We start from the raw sequence: 26,727 nt of genomic DNA, 5'->3' as shown, positions 1-26,727 counted from the left end.
CACACAAGATTGGCATCCGCGTCCGTGATCCGTGGCCGTAGGTTACTTTCATACAGACAGATCCGAAGATCCGTCTGCATAAAAGCTTTTTCTGAGCTGAGTTTTCACTTCGTGAAAACTCAGAACCAACAGTATATTCTAACACAGAGGCGTTCCCATAGTGATGGGGACGCTTCTAGTTAGAATATACTACGAACTGTGTACATGACTGCCCCCTGCTGCCTGGCAGCACCCGATCTCTTACAGGGGGCTGTCATCCGCACAATTAACCCCTCAGGTGCTGCACCTGAGGGGTTAATTGTGCATATCATAGCCCCCTATAAGAGATCAGGGGCTGCCAGGCAGCAGAGGGCAGACCCCCCTCCCTCCCCAGTTTGAATATCATTGGTGGCCAGTGTGCGCCCCCCCCTATTGTAATATCATTGGTGGCCAGTGTGCGGCCTCCCCCTCCCTCTATTGTAATATCATTGGTGGCCAGTGTGCGGCCCCCCCCCCTATTGTAATATCATTGGTGGCCAGTGTGCGGCCTCCCTCGGCCACCCCCCCTCCCTCTATTGTAATATCATTGGTGGCCAGTGTGCGGCCCCCCCTCTATTGTATTAATATCATTGGTGGCCAGTGTGCGGCCTCCCCCCCCCCCCCCCCCTCCCGATCATTAGTGGCAGCGGAGATTCCGATCGGAGTCCCAGTTTAATCGCTCTGGGGCTCTGATCGTAACCATGGCAACCAGGATGCTACTGCAGGCCTGGTTGCCATGGTTACTTAGCAATATTACAATATTAGAAGCATCATACTTACCTGCTGGCTGCTGCGATGTCTGTGTCCGGCCGGGAGCTCCTCCTACTGGTAAGTGACAGATCATTAAGCAATGCGCCGCACAGACCTGTCACTTACCAGTAAGTTAAACTGGGACTCCGATCGGAATCTCCGCTGCCACCAATAATCGGGGGGGGGGGGGGGAGAGAGAGGGGAGGCCGCACACTGGCCACCAATGAAATTACAATAGTGGGGGGGAGGGGGGCCGACAGAGGCCGCACACTGGCCACCAATGATATTACAATAGAGGGGTGGCGGAAGGGGGGTCCGCACACTGGCCACCAATGATATTACAATAGAGGGGGGGAGGGGGGCCGACGGAGGCCGCACACTGGCCACCAATGATATTACAATAGAGGGGGGGGGGGGGGGGGCGGGGCACACACTGGCCACCAATGATATTACAATAGAGGGGGGCCGCACACTGGCCACCAATGATATTCAAACTGGGGAGGGAGGGGGGTCTGCCCCCTGCTCTCTTACAGGGGGCTATGATACGCACAATTAACCCCTTCAGGTGCGGCACCTGAAGGGTTAATTGTGCTGATCACAGCCCCCTGTAAAAGATCGGGTGCTGCCAGGCAGCAGTCATGTACACAGTTTGTAGTATATTCTAACTAGAAGCGTCCCCATCACTATGGGAACGCCTCTGTGTTAGAATATACTGTCGGATCTGAGTTAACTCAAATCCGATGGTATATTCTAACATAGAGGTGTTCCCAAGGTCACTGATCACGGACCAACGGTACCCCGTTTTGCGGACCGTGAAAAAATATGGTCGTGTGCATGAGGCCTTATAACGATTTATAACACTGAATGTTCCTGTCTGACCATGACTGTACTGAATTGTACTCACATAATGCTGTCTGTACAGTTTAGTAGACCCAAGGTTGGGCAGAAACACAAAGAATTCTATATCACTTGTGAGAAATTTGCCTTGGTGCTCTGTATCATAAAAACACAGGGGGACACTTATTATTATTATTATTATTATTTTCTTGCATTAAAAATGTGCACATTTTGCCCCATGCCACGCAAAAAAATCCATTCACCGCTTTCCAAAAAAGTGGGTTGTGCCTAGTTGACAAGCGTCTGATTTCCGACTGCTGAGAATAGGCATGCTGTGTTCCCTCTGGTCAAATGAGCGTCAAACAACAATAAACAAGTCAATATTTGCGCGTTTAAAGGGCCTTTTTACACTTCTAATGCAAAGTGAACGGGAGACACATAATCGCTACCACAATCATTCATCTCCTGTTCAGCTTGCCTATTGGGCAAACTTATCTCTGATGTACTGCACATACCAGGGGGTGGCACTGGGGTGATAGAAGGCTTCTTGTCACACAGATTCCGGTTAGAAGAATCATACGTTGTGTCTGTCTTTTTTCTATCTTGTTGCTTTTCAGTGTTGTTCAACTGCCATCAAGAGGAAAAGTACAAACTTTGATCAATGGCGGCATAGGTTACACCTTTTTGTGTTCTGGAGTGCACATATCAGATATTCTCTGTGTGTAGTGTTCCATAATAACCAGTTAGCACCAGATTATGGCAGACATCTTGTAATAAATACATTTCATATTGGATGCTAAAGAAATGGCTATAGTTAAAGGGGTAATCCTGCAAAAAAGTATTACTATGCAATAAACAGGTCACTGCAAATGAAGTATTATAGCAATTCACATGCAATAATAATACTGTTTGCTTTTCTATGCACATTACGCTTCCATCTGTAGCTGAACCCCCTGCTGTTCATCACTCTGGTCCACCTTCTCCTCCATCAGTAGCTTCCCTGCTCCCTTCCACCTCTCAGTACTGCAGACCAGGCACCTTTCATTCATTCATCCCTACTTCTAAATTCATAGAAATATATAACTTTCTCTCTATCTAGACAGTGGAGAAGGAAACCATGGAGGTATGACATAACATCTGTGCGGCTATATGTCAGACTATTTCTATACAGGGAGGAAGGACTTACTTAGGGGCGAACTACAATGCATTTGATACATGAGCTGCTGCCCACCCATAGAAAGGGAAGCAAGTGCAAATATTTAAGTAAAAAACTGGTTTAAATTCAAGGGAAACACTTTGAAATCATGGTGATGTATTTTTGCAGAATGCAGACAAATGAAGTTATGGATGATGTGATCCCCAAGATTTAATACACTTGTCATCAGTGACTATTTCCTTATGATGATACCCATCACGTGTAAATCTTGTGTATATCATACCTCACTTTCTCCAATCAGAGCCACAAGCCTCTTTGCCCTCTCATCCAGACTGACATGTTGGATGGGGTTAATCAGAGCTCTGATGTACTCTAGGGAGGATGAAGTTAGTGGTCAGTATTACATGGCATACACAATAACGCTAAATTAAAAACCATCAGCAAACAACAAGTTAAAATGAAAACCAACTACAAATGTATGTGACAGATGAAAGGACAATGGTAAGATGGGGATGATAAGAGACACATTACAAAAATCAAAGACAGAACCAGGAATCACTGACCTTGGTGGTCATCGGGGATATAATCGTTGGCTTCAGTATATACAAGAAGAGCCGGGAGACACAGAGGCTGATTAATCTCATTCCTCAGACAGATGTAGTGATAACCTGTTAAGAACAGACTGATTGATCACATGCATATCTATATCTCTTCCAAAACACCAGTTGAGATTGAAAATTATGTAAACTGTATGGAAAGTGCCTGCCTTTATGCCTCTACAGTGATGTGAAAAATTAGGGACACACCATGTAGAGATACAGAGGTCAGGTGACCAAGAAACAAATCACATCACAAAGGGCGATCCACTACAAAGTCCAACATTTTCTGCCACATCTTCAGAAGTGACGTTTCTTCATACATTTCCTAGACCTCAATCATTCCACTATCTGGTGGATCATCTAAAGCTGGCCATACACCTTCAATAGCTGTTGGATGAATGTTCTTATCCCAATCTCTCCATGGTTCCGCTCAGAATGCATGTGTTGTCAATAGGGAGTAATGGCACATTTAGACAAGGAAATCATTTCCTTGTCATCACCTGTCCTGGGAGAGTTACAAGGTTCAGACGACTTCTCCCTTGTGTGTGCCCGGACCTTAAAGGGGCACTAAACCTCTAAACACAAAATAAAAACTAATTAAATACATATATATATATAAAAGGTCAATCTTAAATATACCAGCAAAACTGTCAACAATCGGCAACAGAAAGCAGTTTGACTGAACTCTTGCCTCAGAGAGGACTTTTCTGTCACCAATTTTGGCTGGAGACTGTGTGCACCAGCATGAGATCACAATATCAGGAGAGAAATTGAGTGCTTAGTCCCCATGGACTATAATGGAGTCCATAGCCTGTATAATGCTGAAGGATTTGCAAGGGGGAAGGGGGGGGGGGGGGGGGGATAAACGACAACATATCAATTACAACAGAGACAGATGAGTATTGTATGTATGTTTGCATCCACTTTGTGGTCAGATCTTTCAGAATTATAGCGTAAAAAAATTACTGGAAAAACAGTATCTTCAGTACAATTGCTAAGAAAATGCAACTCTTAGCATAACCTTTGCTTTGTGCAAACTACCTAGCTTTCCAGAGACTCTGATGACTAGCCATGACAGAAGATCTGACAGTAGCCAACTTGCTCAGGTCAGGCTGTCCTGCATCATGCCACTGGAGCCTACCTTCAGAGAGGTGGCAGGGGGAACATGCACTGCAGCAGTGAACACTGGCACGGATAGGTCACATACGCCAGTCTAAGCAAAAGGTCTGTCACCGGAAAATGTGACCAGGTTACTAAGATGCACAGGCCTCTTAAACCATTATAGAACACTAACATCAGGGTCTCCATTACATTCCCCATATTAGAATGCTACCTTCCATATTGCTGTCCATCCATAAAAGCTTTTATACAATATGATAATTAGCTTCTATAGGTGCCCGGGGGTGGCATTCTCACTGAAGGGAGGAAGTAATCAGAAGAACCTAGGGCGGGCCAGAGGGGTGAAAGGGGAGGGGTTTGGTATGAAAAGCGCTCAGGGGCATGGGCACTGGTCGCATGAACGCCGCCCCGGGCACCTATAGAAGCTAATTATCATATTGAATAAAAGCTTTTATGGATGGACAGCAATATGGAAGGTAGCATTCTAATATGGGGAATGTAATGGAGATCCTGATGTTAGTGTTCTATAATGGTGATTTTAGGTGAAAGACTCCCTTCAATAATTTTGGTAAATATTCTGGTTGTCTGTGCACTAGAAGCTGACATTTATGAAATGGCGTAGATTTCATCTATAATTTATACCAGTTTCTGGCATAAACCAGAGTAAATATGGCAGGCTGCAGGAGGCTCTGCCCCTACCGCTAAACATCACACCCTTTTTCCACATTATTTTTGGCAAGAAGCTCAGAAAGTCAAAAGTTATGCTGAGGAATGGCATGAACCATAGGATGCGACAAAACTGGCGTAAATGCACTGCCCCACTATGCACAGGAGTAAGGTACTGACTCAGACTGTCAGGCACAAAGATAGCTAAAAATGAAGGCAGCCATAGCAAACTATACTAAACAGTGCCAAGAACATCCATTAATTAACAAAAAAAAACAAGATAATACAGACCAGAATGGCGACTGTGTCCCAATGCGTGTTTCGCTGTTGCTTCTTCTCGGGTAATGAATTAGTGCATAAATACCAGTATTTACCCTCCAGCAATCCAAAGATGTCTAGTCACTCTCTCCCTAAGAAGAGTTAGTTCCCTCCTGACCCGGGCACAGGCCTCTCACCCAGTTAAGCCAGTACTCTCTGCTCTGCACTGATGAGGGGCAATCACCCCAAAACAGCTGTCTGCAGATGAGGTGCTGGCTTATTTAATATCCAAGTCATGTCTCAAGGTATATTTTAAGAGCTGAACATTGATAGCTGCCTTACATCTGGTGGCATTAGAGGCAGAGCTTGGTAAGAGCTCATTTGCATCCCTTCCCTCCCAAAGATGTCTAGTTAAATGGGAAGCAGCATTATGACGAGTGGTTGGTAGGTAGAGACTAGTGGGCCGTTCTGAACTGTTATAACGGGTTTCTGCCAAAGGGAGCAATACTAAGTAGAGACAAAGGTGCCCTTACTCTCCAAGGAAGAAATGGCGTATCTATGAACGGTTTAATAAATGACTGCAGTCATTTTAGTCGGTTTGAATGAAGAACTAATCCATATAAGTTAAGAAATAAACATGGGTGGCCTCACATTGTATAAACCAACCAGGAATAAGTGACGCTTGACTAAGATGCCTCACCCTACTGATAGATGTAATAATATAGTGGCTTCCACTGCCTGACAACCCCAACGTTTGTCACAGAAGCCAGAAAGAAGTAGTGTATATTGCTTGGGGTTTATACATCAGCTTGCATTCTGCTAGAACTGCTGACAGATCTGTCACCATTTCCCTCTTGTTTATACCTCAAAACATGACATCACATCCTGGCTACAAAAAGTGCAAACATATGCACAAGGCTCTTTTCTAGTCATTTTGGCCTGAGCAAGACCGAGACAGAAAAGAAGCTACAATGCACAACAGCTTCCATTTCAGCATGTTAAGTAAACTTCTGTTCAGCTAAGGGTACTTTCACACTGGCGTTTTTCTTTTCCGGCATAGAGTTCCGTCACAGGGGCTCTATACCGGAAAAGAACTGATCAGGCATATCCCCATGCATTCTGAATGGAGAGTAATCCGTTCAGGATGCATCAGGATGTCTTCAGTTCAGTCGTTTTGACAGATCAGGCAAAAGAGAAAACCGTAGCATGCTGTGGTTTTATCTCCGGCGAAAAAAACTGAAGACTTGCCTGAATGTCGGATCTGGCATTTTTTCCGTAGGAAATACCGGAATGCCGGGTCCGTCCTTCCGGTCTGCGCATGCGCAGACCTTTAAAAGTGAGAAGAGAAATAAATACCGGATCCGTTTTGCCTGATGACACTGGAAAAACGGATCCGGTATTGCAATAGATTTTTCTGATTGATCAGGCATTTTTCAGACTGATCAGGATCCTGTTTAGTCTGAAAAATGCCTGATCAGTCAGAGAAAAAATGACATGCGTTTGCATACAGTTTGCCTGATCAGGCAGGCAGTTCAGGCAACGGAACTGCCTGCCGGAATCAAACAACGCAAGTTTAAAAGTACCCTAAATGAAGCTTTCTCATTCAAAAATCATGGCACCGTTTCCTCCATAGGCCTCAGAGGTCCATCAGTCAGGTGTCCCAGACCAACGTGCATGAGCTGCAAAAGGCTAAAAAATTCTTGCTGCCTCACCTGGCCGTATAGCAGACACTGGTAGAATTCTGTGCCCAACAAACTTTCCACCTTCCTCAAAGACCGCAATACGAAGAGAGGCGAGGGTTGGTAGCACCACCTAGAGGATAAACAGGTAGAGAACATCATAAACTAAAAAGTGCAATATTTGTAGAGGAAAAGTGGAAGCCAAATGAACACTATCAAGATGATATGAATGCACAGAAATAAGAACATTTTTAGAAATATAACCATACAGGTGCATCTCAATAAATTAATTTTCCATAACTGTTTTTATCTGATAGTCTAATTTTCTCAGATAGTGACTTTTTAGGTTTTCATTAGCTGTAAGCCATAATCATTGACATTAAAAGAAATAGACACTTGAAATAGATCACTCTGTGTGTAATGAATCTACAGTATATGTGAGTTTCACTTTTTTGGATTGAATTACTGAAATAAATTAACTTTTCGATTATATTCTAACTTATTGAGATGCACCTGTACATATTCATACCTTATGGAATATAAAGGGTTCCTCATCCCACACAGGGTTAAAGGAGTTTCCTTGGGAAGTTTTTGTTTTAAACTTCCTTTTCGTGTCAACAGGCAACCCAAACATATCAACTTCTACATATATTCCAACACGTTTATCAGACAGAAACTGCCCTGAAATAATCTGGAAAGAAAGAAGACATAATGAAGTCATGGATCTATGGGTATAAATACCACAGGAGGGGCCTGCTACCTCTCCACTTCTGGCCGCTTACCTTAATTTTCACTGTATTAGCTACAATACCATCCACAATGTTTTCTGTGAAGGGATCAAATGGCTTGTCTGTTCTGCGCATGAATTCCGGCTTCAGGAGGTATCCGCTGCGTCTGTTGTATTCAAATATCCCCATATTCAGCTGCATGGGAAGGTCTACAAGGTCCAGACATAGAAGATTTATTCGTATGACTTCATTCAATACCCAAGAGACAGTGCAGTAGGAAAGTGAACATGATGGGAGCAGGAAGAAGGGCTAGATATCATGCAAAAAACTACTCAACCCTGGAAAGATAAACAGAATAAAAATAACTAGGAAAATGCAAAAACAGATTAATAAAGCAATGTAATGTGGACAAGAGGAATTAGGCTGGCCATACATATACAGTGTATTCGGAAAGTCTTCAGACAAATTCTAATTAATCTTCATTCATTCTGCACTCAATACCCCATAATGACAAAGTGAAAACAGAAAGTTTAAAATCTTTGCTAATTTATTGAAAATGAAAAACTAAAATCTTGCAATGGCATAAGTATTCAGAACCTTTACTCAGGACTCAAGACCCTTTGGCAGCAATTACAGCCCCCAGTCTTCTTGGTAGGATGCCACAAGGTTTGCACACCTGGATTTGGCAAATGTTCTGCCATTCTTCTTTGCAGATCCTCTCAAGTTCTGTCAGGTTAAATGGGGACCATCAGTAGACAGCCATGTTCAGGTCTCTCCAGAAATGTTCAATTGGGTTGGGACACTCATAGATTTGTCCCTAAGCCACTTCTGTGCTGTCTCGATACTTAGGGTCATAGTCCTGTTGGGAGGTGAACCTTAGGCCCAGTCTGAGGTCCAAAGCACACTAGATCCGGTTTTATTTCTGTACTTTGCTCTGATCAGCTTTTCCTCAACTCCAACCAGTCTCCCTGTCCCAGCTGCTGGAAAACACCCCCATGATTCACTGTAGGGCAGGTGATTATCAGTGCCTGGTTTCCTCCAAACATTAGGTGATTTTTTGCAAATTTTCATGTGTTCTTTACTGAGGAGAGGCTTCTTTCTGGCCACTCTGCCATAAAGCCGCGGTTGGTGGAGTGAGGAAGTGATGGCTAACCTTTTTGAAGTTTCTCCCATATGCGCAGATGATCTTTGGAGCTCAATAAGAGAAACCATTGGGTTCTTGGTCATCTCTCTTACCAAGGCTTTTCCCCACCGATTAATTAGGCTGGTGGGCTAGCGAGCTCTAGCAAGAGTCCTGGTTGTTAAAAATTTCTTGCATTTAAGAATAATGGAGGCAACTGTGGTTTTGAGAACCTTCAGTGCAGCAGAAATGTTTTTGTACCCTTCTCCAGATACCTCTATACAATTCTGTCTCTGATCTCTACAGGCAGTTCTTTCTTCCTCATGGGTTAGTTTTTGCTCTGATATGCATAGTCAGCGGTAAGACCTTATATAGACAGGGTTTCCTTCCAAATCATGTTCAATCAACTGAATTTGCTACAGGTGAACTCCAATAAAGGTGTAGAAACATATCAAAAATGATCCAAAGAAACTGGAGGCTCCCATAGTTATACTTTAAGTGTCATTGCAGAGGGTCTGAATACTATTTTGAATTTTTATTTATTTAAGGGGTTGTCTCACTTCAGCAAATAGCATTTATTATGTAGAGGAAGTTAATCTAAGCCACTAATACTAATGTACTGTGATTCTCCATTTCCATCACATTATACACTGCTTGTTGCCATGGTTGACCACCCTGCAATCCATTAGTAGTGGTCGTGCTTGCACAGTATAGATAAAAGTGCAGGCCTTTCTCGCAGCTGGGACCACCGTGGGAATGCACATAGGTTAGTGCTTTTTCCTATAGTGTCCAAGCACAACCACTACTGCTGAATTACAGGGTGGTCATAACCATGGAAATGAGCAGCGTATAATGTGATGGAAAAATGATTACAGCCAGCAAAGGAAGCAATATGGATAATAACAATACATTAGTAAGTGGCTTGTATTGACTTCCTCTACTAAATAAATGCTATTTGCTGAAGGGAGACAACCCCTTTAAGCCTTTTTATTTACATGTTGATAAATTAACATAAGAGAAACCCCCCATAAGCCTCCCTCTCTACTTCCCCACTCACAAGGTCCAAAAGATGCTCTCTATCCGCCACAGTCCTGTGTTGTAACATTGGCACCACTGCGATAATAAGTGCACATGCACCTCCCCCCTAGTACACAGGAAATTAACAATAGGATTGTACAGCAATGGATTCGGTGGGTGCTGGGCTCAGCTTACCTCCACCAAGCAAAAGGAATGTAGACACAGAGCCAATTAGAGGACTGCCAACCACAAGCTCATTTTTGGTATAAGTACAAAGTGCCATTGGCAATACTAATTACACCAGGCCCAGGCAATATATCTGAAGTTCCCGAGACGCCAATACAGAGGCATCAATCGTAGGTGACCAAATTTTCTCAAAGAGGGTCTGAATACTTATGTCCAAGCAAAATATCAGTAAATTGAAAAAACTAGAGAGACTATTAATAAACGAAATGAGAGATATGTGGGAAATTGCATCTTTAGAAAAGTATTTAGAATGGGACATTATCCCGAAAGGACTCAGAATATACAAAACTCTGGCAGGAGATGTAGGAGATGTGAACACGCTCAAAGAATGGGATGATCTCTTCCACAATTTTTCCAGAAGCACAATACATTTTATTATTGAAAAAAGAAAAAAATGGACTAATCAAAACAAATAAGGAAATTGTGGCACTATTTGCGACTCTAAAACCATTCTCAGAGCATCCCGATATTGTTCATCTACAGAAATCTATCAAAAATAGGATTAAAATCAAGGAGGATGAAATAATTGAAAAAAATAAACATACATTTGAATGTGATTCCATCCCTCAACTGACATTAGGAGAAAACCATAGTGAAACACTGGATAGACTCCAATATAGTACTTTGGACGAAGTCCTTTGTAAAGACAATATGCTCGATAGCAGAAATCTCACAATACATGAAACAAGTCCAGATTTCTCCCCTATGCAGAACTTACCTAGGAACCAGGTCCCCTTCACTCCAATGGTACAGATTAAGTCTCATCATATAGACCCAAAGGAAAAACATCTAAATAGACCAGAAACCAGTCCCCTGGCCGTGTCTAATAGATTTAGTGCATTAGAAGATTCACAGACAGGTATGCAAGAGTACGCGAAACCTTCCTCATTAGGAAAGTATAACAGAAGTTATAGTGCTGCAGTCAAAAGCAACACTGCAAATACAGATCACACATCATCATCAAGAAACTATACCCAAAAAAATACAAAAAATACACCAATACCAGAAGCTAATAAAAATTCAACTACAATTAAAAATAAAACTATGAGGAAAAGTGTTAAAAAGGATTTTTTTCAAGCGCTTCGTCACGAAAACAACAAAAGGAAAACAACGAACCAAAAGGGGAAGAAGGGGGAAGAAAATCTCCAAGAAAATAATCAAATTAAGTGGGCAAAAAATATATAATTTAAGTAAATATGATCTTACTACCGGTGACCAGAAATTACTACAAAAGGGTTTGAAATGTGCACCATCTGCTCCTTTTAACCCCTTCAATGCTTTTGTGGGAATAAAAAAATTCTTACGTAATTTGGCCCTTAAAAAATACTTTTTGAAGAAGGATCGTCTAAGTACCACGAATGGTGTGAACACAACGACCACTAAAAATAAAATCAAAACCATTAATATAGATAAACATAAAAATAAAAAATATATAAAAGTTAATAAAATAAATATAGGAAAAACCACTATAATGGAGGATAGGGACAACACCAAGATCCAACCAATAGATAAAGCTGCACCAGATAATAAAGTGGTGTATTTCAATACTTTTTTAAAGAATAAGTCCAATTTCAACCCCCTTAACGAATATTCTGAGGCTTTTAAGACCTTCGAACATTTAGTACTAAGGGACTTGCGAAAAAATAAATCCAAATCGAAAAAGATATAAACATAATCTTAGCCGTGATGAACAAACAAGTATAAAATCACTTCAAAGCAATAATGACATCATCATCCGCCCGGCAGACAAGGGTGGGGGCAACATTATATTGGACTACTCACAATATCCCAATGAATCCATGAGACTCTTAGGGGACACTAAAACCTATCAACCACTTAAATTTAACCCCATTCTACAATATAAACAAGATTTGAATAAATTGATACAAAAAGGGAGAAAAAAGTGTATTATCACTAAAGAGGAAGCAGAGTTTATTAATATCCAATCTCCACGTATAGCCATATTTTATTACCTGCCTAAAATTCACAAAAGTATTACTGACCCACCAGGAAGGCCCATAATATCAGGTATAGGCAGCCTGACATCTAATTTATCCAAATATGTTGATGTGGCTTACACTGCTGGGGCTCCGATCGGAGGAGGAGGGGACCCTGTGGCCACTGCCACCAATGATTGGGGGGGCTTGGGTGGGGGGCGCACTGCACCACCAATGTTTTTAATACTGGGGTGGGGGGTGCACTGCGCCACCAATGTTTTTAATACGGGGTGGGGGGGCGCACTGCGCCACCAATGATTAATACTGGGGGGCCACACTGTGCCACCAATGAACATAAATCTCTCATTTATTCAAATACAGGAGGCGGGAGCTGGCTGCAGAATCACATAGCCGGCTCCCGACCTCTATGAGCGGTAGCTGCGATCCGCGGCACCTAAGGGGTTAACTACCGCAGATCGCGGCTACCGCTTATAGAGGTCGGGAGCCGGCTATGTGATTCTGCAGCCAGCTCCCAGCTCCCGCCTCCTGTTCAATTTGAATGAATGAGTAAGTCAACATCATTGGTGGCGCAGTGGCCACAGCCCCTCCCCTCCTCTTGTTTTCTCTCCTGTCATTGGCGGCAGCGGCAGCACAGGGGGAGGGAGACACTGCTTCCTTCTCCCCTGTGCTGCTGAGGGAACACAGAGAGCGCTGAGCAGCGCGTTCTGTGTTCCCAATACGTTATCGGTATATCGGCAAAATAGATGCCGGTACCGATAACGGTCAAAATCCTGAATATCGGCCGATAATATCAGTAAAACCGATAATCGGTCGATCCCTACCGTACACTATACAATTTCTGGAGCCAGATTGGTGAGGGTGTCTGACTCCCAAAATTTGATGACCCTGAGGATAGGTAATCAATATCTGTAGTCTGGACAACCCCACTAACCCTTTCAAATGGTGGCACCACCCAACTTAAAAGGAAAGAGGGACTGGACCCTTTGGTTATGAATATGTCTGATCATATAGCTTCCCCAGAGATAGGCGACAACAAAGGTGTTTGCCACCCGCCTAGATAGCTCTATGTTTGTCTAACATTCTCTCTTGTAAAAGAGTAAAATTCCATATAATATTGAGGCGTTACCATCCAAGCTATACAAAGCAGCCTAGCAGACTACAAAAACTAAGAAGTGGGAGCAGAGATTAGCACAAGATGCAGAAGTACACAGCAATGCTTCACTCCGCGTTCTTCTTGTCATCTAACATTAGAACTGGCAAGAGTTTGTAAGCGGTAAATATTGCACACAACTATGTGGGCATGATAACTGGATCATAACACAACCTGAAGAGTTCACTTTTAGTACACACTTAGACAAAGGGAAATTTATGGCTCTGATTGTCTTCAAGTGTTGCTCAAGTTTAGGAACCCTGCACTGCTGATTTTTATGTATTAGTAAAATTAACTCTTTCATTATTGCTTCAAGACATTCAAAACTTTTATATTTCCCAATGGCTTTGAAGGGATTTAACAAATGATCATGCAGATGTTAACGGGTTTACATTCTGATCCATTTTCCATAGCTCTAATGCATGTAGAATAAAAAAAATTGTCTTGATTAAAAATAGCTACAATTTTGTATATGCAGCTCCTTTACAAACTTGTATATCGCATGTTTACAGACTACAAATCAACCCTGTGCAGCCATACTTCTTTTCCATACAGTATATCCATCGAAGGGACTGTGCCAAAATCAAAACGTCTCATCTATCCATGGGATAGATGACATGTCTGATCAAAGGGGTCTGACCAGTGGGACTGCCACTAATCACGAGAATGGGGCTCTTACGTCCCCATTTGAATTCAGGGCGGTCAAGCATAAGTGCTGCTGCCAGAGACAGCTGATTACAGCCCTCGGCTACCTCTGTCAGTCCCTCAAAAACTGAATGGGGCAGCATGCTTTACCACTACTGAATTCAAATGGGGGACATGAGAGCCCAATCGTTGTGATCGGTGGCAGTCCCACTGGTCAAACCACTGCGATCAGAGACATTATCTATCCCATAGAAAGAAAATAACTTCTGATATTGGCACAACCTCTAAGTTGTGCTAATGTACATTTGGAAGCTTAGGACAATGCTGGGGACTGATGCAAGGAAGTACTGTCTACATGATCAGACTTGGTTTGCAGAAGCAGGAGAAAAGAATACAAACATATAGGCAATATGTACATATTTAGATGACTGTGTGCCAGAGAGAGGTACCTGGCTGTCCTAAAAGTTACATCAGCGATTGACAAGGGGAATATGTGATGTCATCGTGCTGTCAAAGCCAGAATAAGTTATAAAGAAATCAGAGCTATTGTTTAACCTCCTAACAATCACATTAATATTAGAAAAACCCTCCCAAAAAGTAACTTTTTTTTATTGTAGATTTTTAATGCGTGTCTGCAGTAAACCTTGTTGCAGCACAACTCGGGGGACACAATTATATTTTTAACACCTTAGTGACCTAATAAATTTTTCTTCTAAATTTTTTTATTTTTTTTTGCAAGGTTAGGGTCCATTCACACGTTCGTAGTGTATTGCGGATCCGCAATACACCCGGCCAGCACCCACAGAGAACTGCCTATTCTTGTCCGCAATTGCAGACAAGAATAAGACATGTTCTATTTTTTTCCGGAGCCGCGGACCAGAAGTTCGGGCCACGCTCCGGAAATGCGGTCCGCACCCGTTCCGGATAATTGCGGAACTGATGCGGACACATTCTACGGATGTGTGAATGGACCCTTAGTAGTAGGTTTTTTAGTAACCATTTTGGGGTGTATATAGTGAAGTAAATAACTAAATAACTTTTATTAGTTAATTTTTAGGGGGAAAGATAAAAAAAAATGCAATTTTAAGATTATTTTGTGGAATGCCATATTTCTATATTTTATTTTTACTATTTTTCCTTTCCTCCTGAAGGCTTTCAGCTTCCCAACTGCCCCCCTCTTCCTCCAGACTAGGGGGGGGGGGGTGCTTTAGATGCTCATATCTCTGGTTTGGTAGCAGCTAGAGATATGAGCTGGCATTTCAAGCTCTCATACAATACCAGAATGACAGCATTATCTTCTCTACATGTGTCATGGTCTTACCTTCTTGCTGTTCTCCTTCGTTTGACATGTGCTGGCGGCCATCTTGGTTTCTGGGTTTCTTGTAGCCTCCCATCCTGCGGCTTCTCCTTCCCACTGGGAGGAGCTGGATGCCTAGCTCATATATATAGGAGGTCTGTGGCTTCAGTTCCTTGCTTGGTCCTCCTGTGTTCACATGCCTCTAGACTGCTGCTGCTTCTGGTTCCTGATCCTGGTTCCTGATCTTTCCTACTGAGAGATCAAAGGTGGGCTTCTTGATCTCGCTGCTCTCGGACAAGGCCTTGGCCTGGGCCAGCCCTTTATGGGAGAACAACAATCCGGTGGTTGCCGAGTTTTCCGGTTTTGTTGCTTCTCTTCGGAAGGTATTCGATGTGCCGGCTCGTGCTGCCTCTGCTGCGAAGCTCCTTATGTCCATCAGACAGGGTTCACGATCCGTAGCTGAATACGCCATTGAGTTTCGTACCCTGGCAGCAGAGGTGGGCTGGAATAATGAGGCTCTGGTCGCTGCTTTCTCTCATGGTCTCTCGGATGCCTTGAAGGATGAGGTTGCAGCTAAGGACCTACCAGTGGAGCTCGAGTCTCTTATTTCTTTCCTGATTTTGATTGACACCAGACTCAGGGAGAGACCTTCCTTTAAGGAGAGCCTGCGGAGGTTTTCTAACAGATTGGCGCCTACGTTTGCTGTCCCACCCGTGCCTCCCTCTCCTCCCACGCCTCCTGGGGATGACTTGTCTGGGGGTGAACCCATGCAGCTGGGGTTTGCTCGCCTGTCCGAGGGGGAGAGGGTACTCCGGAGACGCGAGGGCCGATGCATGTACTGTGGTCTCGGTGGGCATTTTCGGTTGGCATGTCCGAACCGTCCGGGAAACGCTCGCACCTGAGATCCTGTCGGGGGCAGATCTTGGGTGGAGTCTCCTCGTCCCCGGTTTCCCGTGTTGACAAACCACTGATCACTGTTGTCCTCTCCTGGGTCGGGGGCTCGGTGACGACCCAGGCGTTGGTGGACTCTGGTGCTGGTGGTTTGTTCATTGATAATGTGTTCGCTGCCGCCAATTCCATTCCTCTGCAGGCTCGAGGTTCCCCACTGGCTCTTGAGGCGATAGACGGCAGACCCCTTCTGCCGCCACACGTGACTCATGAGACCCTTCCAGTGGGGATAGCCATTGGTGCCGTTCACAGAGAGTCGGTCTGCCTCCAGGTTATTTCGTCTCCACACTACTCGGTGGTCTTGGGGTACCCCTGGCTCCGGAAGCATAATCCGACTTTCGATTGGAGATCGGCCGAGATCCTCTCGTGGTCACCGCAGTGTGGGGCTAGTTGCATCCATGGGTCTGTCAAGTTGCTGTGTACTTCCTCGGACTCTCTGTTGCCTCCTGAATACGAGGAGTACCGGGATGTATTCGATAAGGTGCGCGCGGTTGCCCTACCTCCGCACCGCCCATACGATTGTGCCATAGAGTTACAATCTGGTGCCGTTCCTCCTCGTGGCAAAGTCTATCCACTGTCGGTAGCGGAGAATGAGGCCATGGAGGAGTACGTGAGGGAGGCGCTTTCACGCGGACACATTCGCAAATCCTCGTCCCCGGCAGGGGCTGGATTTTTCTTTGTGAAAAAGAAGGGCGGTGAGTTGAGGCCTTGCATCGATTACAGGGGTCTCAATCGCATCACGATCAAGAACGCTTACCCGATACCCTTGATTTCCGAGCTGTTCGATCGCCTTAAAGGGGCCACGGTCTTTACCAAACTCGACCTGAGGGCGGCATATAACCTGGTAAGGATCAAGGCGGGCGATGAGTGGAAGACCGCGTTTAACACCAGGACCGGTCATTATGAATCCTTGGTTATGCCCTTTGGGTTGTGCAATGCGCCCGCAGTCTTCCAGGAATTCATCAACGATGTTTTCCGTGACCTGTTGCAGCAGTGTGTGGTGGTCTATTTGGATGACATCTTGGTATATTCTGAATCCATGGAGGCCCACATTCTGGATGTCAGACGAGTGTTGCAACGGTTACGAGAGAACAAGCTGTTCGGTAAGCTTGAGAAATGCGAATTTCACCGATCCCAGGTAACCTTCTTAGGTTACATCATTTCCGCTGAGGGGTTCTCCATGGATCCTGAGAAGGTTTCGGCTGTCTTACAGTGGCCCCAGCCCAGTGGTCTTCGTTCCCTGCAGCGCTTTTTGGGCTTTGCCAATTATTATCGGAAGTTCATCAGGGACTTTTCCATGCTAGCCAAGCCTCTCACGGATCTGACCAGGAAGGGCAGTAATTCCCAGGTCTGGCCGCTCGAGGCCATCCGAGCTTTTGAGGCTCTAAAGTCCGCCTTTGTGTCGGCTCCGATTCTGTCGCATCCCAACCCTGGGTTGCCCTTTGTCCTCGAGGTGGACGCGTCTGAGACGGGAGTAGGCGCCCTTCTGTCTCAGCGTAGAACACCAGAGGGTCCTCTGCTTCCTTGTGGGTTTTACTCCCGGAAACTGTCTTCCGCGGAGTGCAACTATCAGATTGGTGACAGGGAGTTATTGGCCATCGTGCAGGCCCTTAAAGAATGGAGGCACTTGCTCGAGGGTTCGGTGGTTCCGGTCCTCATCCTGACGGACCACAAGAATCTGACCTACCTTTCTGAGGCCAAGAGATTGACACCACGTCAGGCCAGATGGGCTCTGTTCTTGTCACGTTTTAATTACGTGGTCTCCTACCTACCCGGTTCCAAGAACATCAGGGCGGATGCCTTATCACGGCAGTACTCCGAGCTGTCCAGGGAGGAGTCGATTCCGACTTCGGTCATACCTCCGAATCAGATCTTGGCCGCCATTCGCACCAGCCTGACCTCTCCCCTGGGTGAGCAGATTTTGGCGGCTCAATCTGGTGCTCCCTCTGGGAGACCCAACGGCAGATGTTTTGTGCCTGAGGAGTTGCGCACTCGGTTGTTGCGAACCTACCATAACTCCAAGACCGCGGGGCATCCTGGAAAGAATCAGCTGTCCTGGGCTGTTTCACGTCTGTTCTGGTGGCCTTCCCTACGTTCCGACATCGCCGCATATGTAGCGGCATGCTCCGTTTGTGCCCAGAGTAAGTCCCCTCGGCACCTTCCGTTGGGCCTTCTGCAACCCATAGCCACCGGGGAGCGCCCATGGTCACACCTGGGGATGGATTTCATTGTGGACCTCCCTGCATCCCGAGGCCATACGGTCATTCTCATGATTGTGGATCGGTTTTCCAAAATGTGCCACTGTGTTCCTCTCAAGAAGTTACCCTCTGCACAAGAGTTGGCCACGATTTTTGCCAGGGAGGTCTTCCGGTTGCACGGTTTGCCCAAGGAGATTGTGTCGGATCGGGGGAGTCAGTTTGTGTCCAGGTTCTGGCGCGCCTTTTGCTCCCAGTTGGGGATTCATCTCTCCTTCTCCTCGGCCTACCACCCTCAGTCCAATGGGGCCGCAGAACGATCCAATCAGGCCTTGGAGCAATTCCTTCGTTGCTATGTCTCCGATCACCAAGACAATTGGGTTGACCTCCTGCCTTGGGCTGAGTTTGCCAGGAACACGGCGGTGAACTCTTCCTCTGGGACGTCTCCCTTCATGGCCAATTATGGGTTCCAACCTGCCGTGTTACCGGAGGTATTCTCTCCCCAGGATATTCCGGCTGTGGAGGATCACCTTTCCATTCTACGTGCTTCTTGGGTACTGATCCAGAAGTCCCTTGAGGTCTCTGCGCAGCGCCAGAGACTCCAGGCTGATCGCAGACGAGCGCCTGCTCCTTCCTACCAGGTCGGAGACCGTGTATGGTTGTCCACCCGCAACCTCAACCTTCGAGTGCCCACTCCCAAGCTGGCGCCTCGCTTTGTTGGTCCCTTCCGAGTGCTTCGCAGGGTTAACCCGGTAGCCTATGCCCTTGCGCTTCCTCCTGGCATGCGGATCTCCAACGTGTTTCATGTCTCCTGTTGAAGCCACTGGTGTGTAATCGTTTCACTTCCTCGGTTCCTCGGCCTCGTCCGGTCCAAGTGGGTAATCGTGAGGAGTATGAGGTGAGCAATATCCTGGACTCACGCCTGGTCCGCGGTCGGGTGCAGTTTTTGGTCCATTGGCGTGGTTATGGTCCAGAGGAGCGTTCCTGGGTTCCCTCCGCAGATGTCCATGCTCCTGCCTTGCTCCGAGCCTTCCACGCACGCTTCCCTCAGAAACCGTTCTTTACTCCGCGGAGGAGGGGCCCTTGAGGGGGAGGTACTGTCATGGTCTTACCTTCTTGCTGTTCTCCTTCGTTTGACATGTGCTGGCGGCCATCTTGGTTTCTGGGTTTCTTGTAGCCTCCCACCCTGCGGCTTCTCCTTCCCACTGGGAGGAGCTGGATGCCTAGCTCATATATATAGGAGGTCTGTGGCTTCAGTTCCTTGCTTGGTCCTCCTGTGTTCACATGCCTCTAGACTGCTGCTGCTTCTGGTTCCTGATCCTGGTTTCGTCCGACTACCCTGCTGGTTCCTGATCCTGGTTTCGTCCGACTAGCCTGCTGGTTCCTGATCCTGGCTCCGTCTGACTACCCTGCTGGTTCCTGATCCTGGCCTCGTCTGACTACCCTTCTGGTTCCTGACCTCTGGCTTCGCAAAGACTCTGCTTCGGTTTCGCCATCCGCTTGGACTTTTGCTTTACAGCTTTATTTTCAATAAAGCCTTCTTATTTTCACTTATCTCTTGTTGTACGTCTGGTTCATGGTTCCGTGACAACATGGTAAGATAGTGGTTAGAAATCGGGATGCAGTAAATGCAGCGGAAAGTGAAAGTTAAAGCAGGTTTTACCGCAATTATTCCAGACTCGATTTATAACAGCGATATCTCCTGCTTATCTTGGGCTAATGCTGTCATTTTGGTCTTGTACAAATGCCTGGATTGCAAGACCAGACCCATGCTTCTAGCTGCTACCATAAATAGACATCAGCAACCAGGGCTGGGCCGACACAGAGGCTGGGGAGGCTCCAGCCTCAGGGCGCAGGCCAGCTCCCCAGCCTCTGGGCGGCAGGCAGGCCACTGACCACGCCGCTGCTGCTGCCGCGCCTGCCGGGCTGACGGCCGCGCTGGAGAACGGAGGGAGTAGTGAGCACTTGGCACTGACTTACGTGCTCCCTTAGATGATCTAAGCCAGCCCCCCTTCCCCCATCAGCCATTGTCCTACCACCCCATCTACCCGTACCCCCTCATCTACCCCACCAGACATTTAGATGTTATTTATTCCTGCAATTCTAATGCTCTGATCAGTAGATGACTCAAGTCAAGCCCTCAACCCCCCCCCAGCCATTTAGATATGTATGTTATCAATCATCATCCCCCACCCCCCACCGATGCCTTCCTTGTAATTTGCTGGCCCCCAATATCCATTGTGAATCACAATCCATAACAGTGTCATCCACAGATCCCCCATAACACTGTCATCCACAGATCCCCCCATAACAGTGTCATCCATAGATCCCCCATAACAGTGTCATCCACAGATCCCCCCATAACAGTGTCATCCACAGATCCCCCCATAACAGTGTCATCCACAGATCCCCCATAACAGTGTCATACACAGATCCCCCATAACAGTGTCATCCATAGATCCCCCATAACAGTGTCATCCATAGATCCCCCATAACAGTGTCATCCACAGATCCCCCATAACAGTGTCCTCCACAGAGGATTATGTTTATTTATATTAAGATTATGTGGTTATTGTCTTATATGACTTGTTTTTGCACTTTATTTCTATCTTTATATGGATCTAAAGAGGTTGTGCATTTGTTTACAGTTATAGTTAATTGGTACATTAAACTGTGCATATTTATGTGTGATTACAACAGTAAGTATTTAGTAAAGACTCCACAAGTTGGGAGGGGGGGGGGCGCACTTGGGCAGCTCCGCCTCTGTTGGTGGTGGACCTTGTCCCAGCCCTGTCAGCAACTACAGCAGTTAGGTGGTTAAATGTATACAAAAAATATTTAAATTTTTCTTTACAAGTTGGAGATTCAGCAGTAAAGACACTAGGAGGTCCAAAGGTGAAAATGAGGATAAGCCTCCTACTTCTAGGTCATGTTCCCATAAGGCATATTTGTTGCAACAAAATACAGCAACATTCATACAGAACATGTTTAGAAAACCCAATTCATTAGCAGTGAAATGAAAAAAATCTGCACACATTTAAGGGAACACAAAATATTTTCAAATTTGCACCATGCTCTATTCTGGCACAAATTTTATCTGGTCTTGAAGGGTTTACCCCATATTTTCCTTGGTTCTGCATCATGTCAATATAACCCCCAAGAATTTGGGTTGTCTATTGGGGTAGACACAAAGGACATCTGGCATTCAGATTAGCCCTAAGGCCTCTTTCACACAAGAAAGTTTTCCATCTTAATGCGATCCGGTTTGCGAACAGTGGAGTATGTGCACACAAACATTGCTTTTCACTGAACACGTTTGATTTCAGGAAAAATTGCTGCATGTTCTGTATTGTCTTTTTCACCCTCAGCCCTGTCCTATAAAAATTAAAGGGGCGAGTGAAAAACTGAAGGCATCTTGATGCAAAGTGTTTTTTTTACTGATGGCTGCTAGAAGATGTTGAGTGTTATTCTTCAGGTTTTTATTTATGTGCATCAAAAATGCATCAAAAATGAATTGAATCCTCACTGAAAAAACTGATTTGCAGAAAACACTGAAGCAAACTGAAGGAAAACTCAGGCAAAAAACTTTTTTCACTGACAGAACTTGCAGGAGTTCTTCATCGCTCATGTGAAAAAGGCCTAAGACATATCTGTGCTCAGGTCATCCACACTGAAACGTTGCATTTTTATAGGTAAAGAGGAATAAATGTACTCCCTTTTTTCACATCCCTGGAGTGCTGGGATCCCTTCTACATGTTATTTAGGACTATTTTATCAAGGTCTTCACTACCTAGTGCTGCTGTCTTCTTCTTTTGCTTTGATAGGTTGAGGTATGAAGAAGCTCAACAAATGTTCCTCCGGTCTATATGCAGTGTTACTGAGCCTGTGTCATAACTCATGAGTGGTGCTTCAAGATACATTTCTCGATTTATAAAGGTTGGGAATTTTGAGCACCGTTAAAGGGGTATTCCCATCTCCGACAATGGGGGCATATTGCTATCTTGTAAACTGAGCCGGCAAAGTGAAGCGGCCGCCCTCCATTTATTTCTACGGGGCTACTGAAAATAGCTAAGCACTGGCTCGGCTATTTCCATCAGCCCCATAGAACTAAATGGGAGCGCACCATGCTTGTGCGGCCACTGCTTCCATTCACTTAAATTCGCTACCTAGCAGACAATGGGGGCATATACTAGTTTTTTGGCAGGTCCCCTTAATAACGGTTTTCTAAATCAGCCCCTCATAACGTCTTGAATTCTGGAGCATCTTTTCTTAAAACTGCTTTGTGCCATCTATTCCTGTCAATCATCCTAAAAATGAAGTAAATGGTAATGCCCATTTGCCAATTAATTTTTATACCAATGTAGACCTCTAAGAAAAGAAGCTCCAGAATTTTTTTTTATCCCCAAATGGGTGGAGAAAATTCAAGACATGTTAGGAGAGCTGTTGTCATCTGGAACATGGTGTCTGACCTGCAGGCAGCATGCTGTCGAGCAGAAGGAGCTGAGTGGACTGATGTATGGTCTTGTGGAACAATTCATTCATTTAAATTCCGGCTTTGGAGTCAAGAGGACAGTCCTAATACTGATTGACAGCCTTCTCACTGATCCTGTCAATCACTGATTGGACCTCCGCATTGAGTCAAAAGCCCAGATTGAGCAAAAATTTAAATAAATACAATACATGTTTTACTGAATCTTTTCCTACAAAACTAAATACCAATCTGCTCAGCTCCTCCTGCTCTATAACATGCTGCCTGCAGATTGTACTATATTTTCATGGTGACAGGCGTGCTGTAAGGAAGATAAGAGTGGTGGCAGTTACCTGGTGGTGTAATATGGGTGGCAGCACTGTGGCGAAACTAACCTCGCCACTGGGTTTTGGAGGGGCCTGTTTGCCAGCCTCTTGCCTCAGGATTATGGCCCATATACTAACTTGGAAGGAGAAGACAGACCGGCCGCACAGCTTAAATCTGTGGAACTGTTTTGGGCAGGAAAGCCATGCTTGCGGTCGGCCAAATGTGACTTCCATGGAATTCGGGAACCCCTGCTCGGATCTGGGTGATTTTTGGATATGTTTTTTACCCAGATCAGAGCTATCCATGGATGTATAAATTATGGGGATATGTGGGGTTTTGAGGGGTTTTCTGTGTTTTGGGGAAAATGTGTGGTTTCTGTCTGTGAGTGATTAAGTTAGCCCATTATGTTTGGTAATTGTATCACAGGCAGAGCCCAATGTGTTTTGGTAATTGTATTTTGTTGATTGCGTCAAAGACTATGCCCATTGTATTTTGATGATTGCGTTACAGACAGAGGGAAGGGGATTTTGTGTACAATTGCTGGGAAGGTTTCAATACTGTAAATGCATGTGATTGGCTAAAATATAAACTGTCACAGTCTTCTACAAGGGCCCCAGGGGGAGTGTCCCTTGCTAGGAGACCTGCATAAAAGGCTGAAAAATAATCCATTAAAGAGTTCCTGTTTTACATTCAACATAGAGCCTCGTCTCATGTGTGTGGGGATTGCTATACGTGTATACTCCCCTAACGTATTACTCCTAGCTCTTGTAAGAGCTGTTCCTGTTCCTGGTTCCTGTGGTGGTATCGGTGTCGAGTGGAGTGCTTGGAGTCCTCGGGAAGCACTAGGAGCATCCATCAACCGAGGTACGCAGTCGGGGTGTCAGGAGATCCGTTACAAGCACCATTTTTCCAGTGTCAATGCAGCAAGATGATAATTCAGTCCAAAGGTAATTAAACATTACATAGAAGTCAGCAGACTGAATGTACCGATACAAGTGTGAACAGTCCCATATAGCCAGATATTAAGTTCAACATATTGGGCCTCCTTTATCAAAACGGTCCAACAGTGTTTTTCAGGACACTTTAAGAAATGAAAGGTGAGCTGTGATTGCTGGCTATGGGCAACTAAGACAGTTTTGATAAACGAGGCTCATTAATTTTCTATGAAATAAACTCAAGATATTGTATTAAATACATTCTGTAGAACAGAAGAAATCAAACTTACCGACTGTCTGAAAGTTTAGCGCCACCATCTGACACCCAGCATTCCAGAAAACCTGGGGCATGTAATTAGAGGAATCTACCCTTGTTCCTTTGGGGTAAATACGACTCAGCTGCTTCTTGTTATATCTGAGAGCAGAAGTGAAGGAAAAACAGGTGGAAACAGAAAGAAAAGGCAAATAGTAAAAGAACACAAGATAGATGTGGAGCAGGGAGGGGAAAAAAACATGTCAGGGGGAGTAACTGTCAGGAGATAAGACAAGGAGAATGTAATGCTTTTTTCTTTTGTGCGGAAATTGACCTGCCAGCCAATAGGCGGTGTAAAGCTCGAAAACGGCATCTAACAATGCACCGAATCTATCATACAGCGTAAGCCACTGCGGTACTTTTGGCACATCTTTAGATTGCCTGTCTAAGTTTACGTTATTTGTATACACTACCCAGAAATAAAAACAAGAACACTTAGAAAACTCGTTGGGCTTCATTTATCAAAACTGTCTAACAGGAAAAATGTCTTAGTTGCCCATAGCAACCAATCAGGGCTCACGTTTCATTTTTTCAGAGCCCTTTAAGAAATGAAAGCTGAGCTCTGATTGGTTGCTATGGGCAACCAACACCGTTTCCAGTTAGACAGTTTTGATAAATGAGGCCCAATGTGACTGAGCTGAGATTGAAGTATAACCTGCTACAAGTGCTTGGTCAATGATCATACAACCAAGGTGATGCCCCCTTTATCTTGAGTTTTGCAGCAGGGTATATGTGGAGGCAGGGTTAAATTAATACTGGGTGGCATCTCCCCTTGCTGCAATACTGGCTACCAATGTGACATGGTAACGGTCATACAGATGCCGGATATCCTCTTGTGATATACCAAGCTCTTTCAACTTGGACCTGAAGTTCAGCCAGTTGTTGGCTGCTGTGCATGGAAGATCCGTTGCCTTATCCTGCCCCGGAAATCTACCTAGCAGACAATGGGTTGATTGACAGGGCCAGCCGTGATCTCCTCCTCCGGCCGGCCCTGTCAGTAATTCAAAAATCGTGCGCCTCGCGTCATTCGGCGCAGGCGCTCTGAGATGAGGAGGCTCGTCTCCTCAGCGCTCCCTCAGTGCGCCTGCGCCGATGACGTCTTCTCTTTCGGTGATGTCATCGGCGCAGGCGCACTGAGGGAGTGCTGAGGATACGAGCCTCCTCATCTCAGAGCGCCTGCGCCGAATGACGCGAGGCGCGCGATTTTTGAATTACTGACAGGGCCGGCCGGAGGAGGAGATCACTGCTGGCCCTGTCAATCAACACGGCGAGGGGGCGGATTTCTGCAGCAGCTACCAGCAAGTAGACGCCCTACTTGCTGGTAGAGCCCGAATTTACATATTATAAAAGTTCGTTTTATAAAGAATCGGCCGCATGAATGTAAGTAAGAGCATTATATTCTGCTATATCGCACTATGAGCAATCTAACTATCCAAAAAAAAAAAAAATGAGTTTTGCAGGGTGACAGAAACCCTTTAAATGCACCGGAGCAAGGTTTGATTGTGTACATAGGCTTTAACTAATCTATATACATTATAGTATGTGTTCACATACTGACCACCACCATATTTTTGTTTTAAGGTACAATTTGCCTTTAAGAAAGGTCTCTAAGGATACTCCACAAACTCCATGGGAGATTTAGTAAGCTGTTCCAGTGCTTTAGTCTCAACAAAGGAAGACATTTCATAATATTTATTCCGCTCTGAAGGGACAGAGCGAGAACAAAGGAAGATGAGTAATGCAGAAGACGGAATAAGAAAAAGATGGTGGAAAAGGGCAGAATACAAGGGTTAGAAGAAGAATTAAAGTATAGAAAAATAAAAATGAGAAAAAAAAAAAGAAGTACAATAAATTATGAACAGCTTTCTTTAAACAGCTATATGGTATATGGGTAGGTTCACACCGATTTTTTTGGAGGAGGTTTTGAGTGAGATTTCCTGCAGATTTTTTAGCCAGCACAAAGGAGAAGTATAAGTTCTTCCTTTATATCTCCGATTCCTTTCAAATCCACTTCTCGAACCTCTTCCAAAAATTCTGTATAAACCTACCCTAAGAGTATTTGCTGCACATACCTCATCCATCCATCTTACCAGACACTTGTAACCCTTTCTGACTGGACTTAAAAGTGGGTACTTGACGTGCGCTCATGAAAATACATTGATTTTAGTCACTGATTGAAGTGAGGAAGATTTATCGAGGTTGTCTGCTATGAATAATTTATTTTTGTTAAATGGGTCACACAACGATGAGCTCATCAAAGGGCGTCTGGCTGGAGACCTCCAATGATAAGCTGCAGCA

General features: G+C 45.0%; 1 protein-coding gene across 1 annotated transcript in view; it reads right to left on the bottom strand.

The window, feature by feature from the left end:
• The window catches only part of PLCB3 (phospholipase C beta 3), a 163,527-nt gene that overhangs the window by 16,754 nt on the left and 120,046 nt on the right, over positions 1–26,727 (bottom strand). The window contains exons 18-25 of the mRNA XM_040409852.1: positions 26,047–26,131; positions 24,407–24,531; positions 7,865–8,019; positions 7,612–7,773; positions 7,116–7,215; positions 3,325–3,429; positions 3,045–3,133; positions 2,121–2,232 (exon numbers count right to left, since the gene is read on the bottom strand). Of these exons, the coding sequence (XP_040265786.1) occupies positions 2,121–2,232; positions 3,045–3,133; positions 3,325–3,429; positions 7,116–7,215; positions 7,612–7,773; positions 7,865–8,019; positions 24,407–24,531; positions 26,047–26,131 (933 nt within the window). The remainder of the gene's footprint in view (positions 1–2,120; positions 2,233–3,044; positions 3,134–3,324; positions 3,430–7,115; positions 7,216–7,611; positions 7,774–7,864; positions 8,020–24,406; positions 24,532–26,046; positions 26,132–26,727) is intronic.

Source organism: Bufo bufo, chromosome 10, assembly GCF_905171765.1.
Source record: "Bufo bufo chromosome 10, aBufBuf1.1, whole genome shotgun sequence".
Taxonomy (NCBI): Eukaryota; Metazoa; Chordata; class Amphibia; order Anura; family Bufonidae; genus Bufo; species Bufo bufo.
This window is presented reverse-complemented; position numbering and strand designations above follow the sequence as displayed.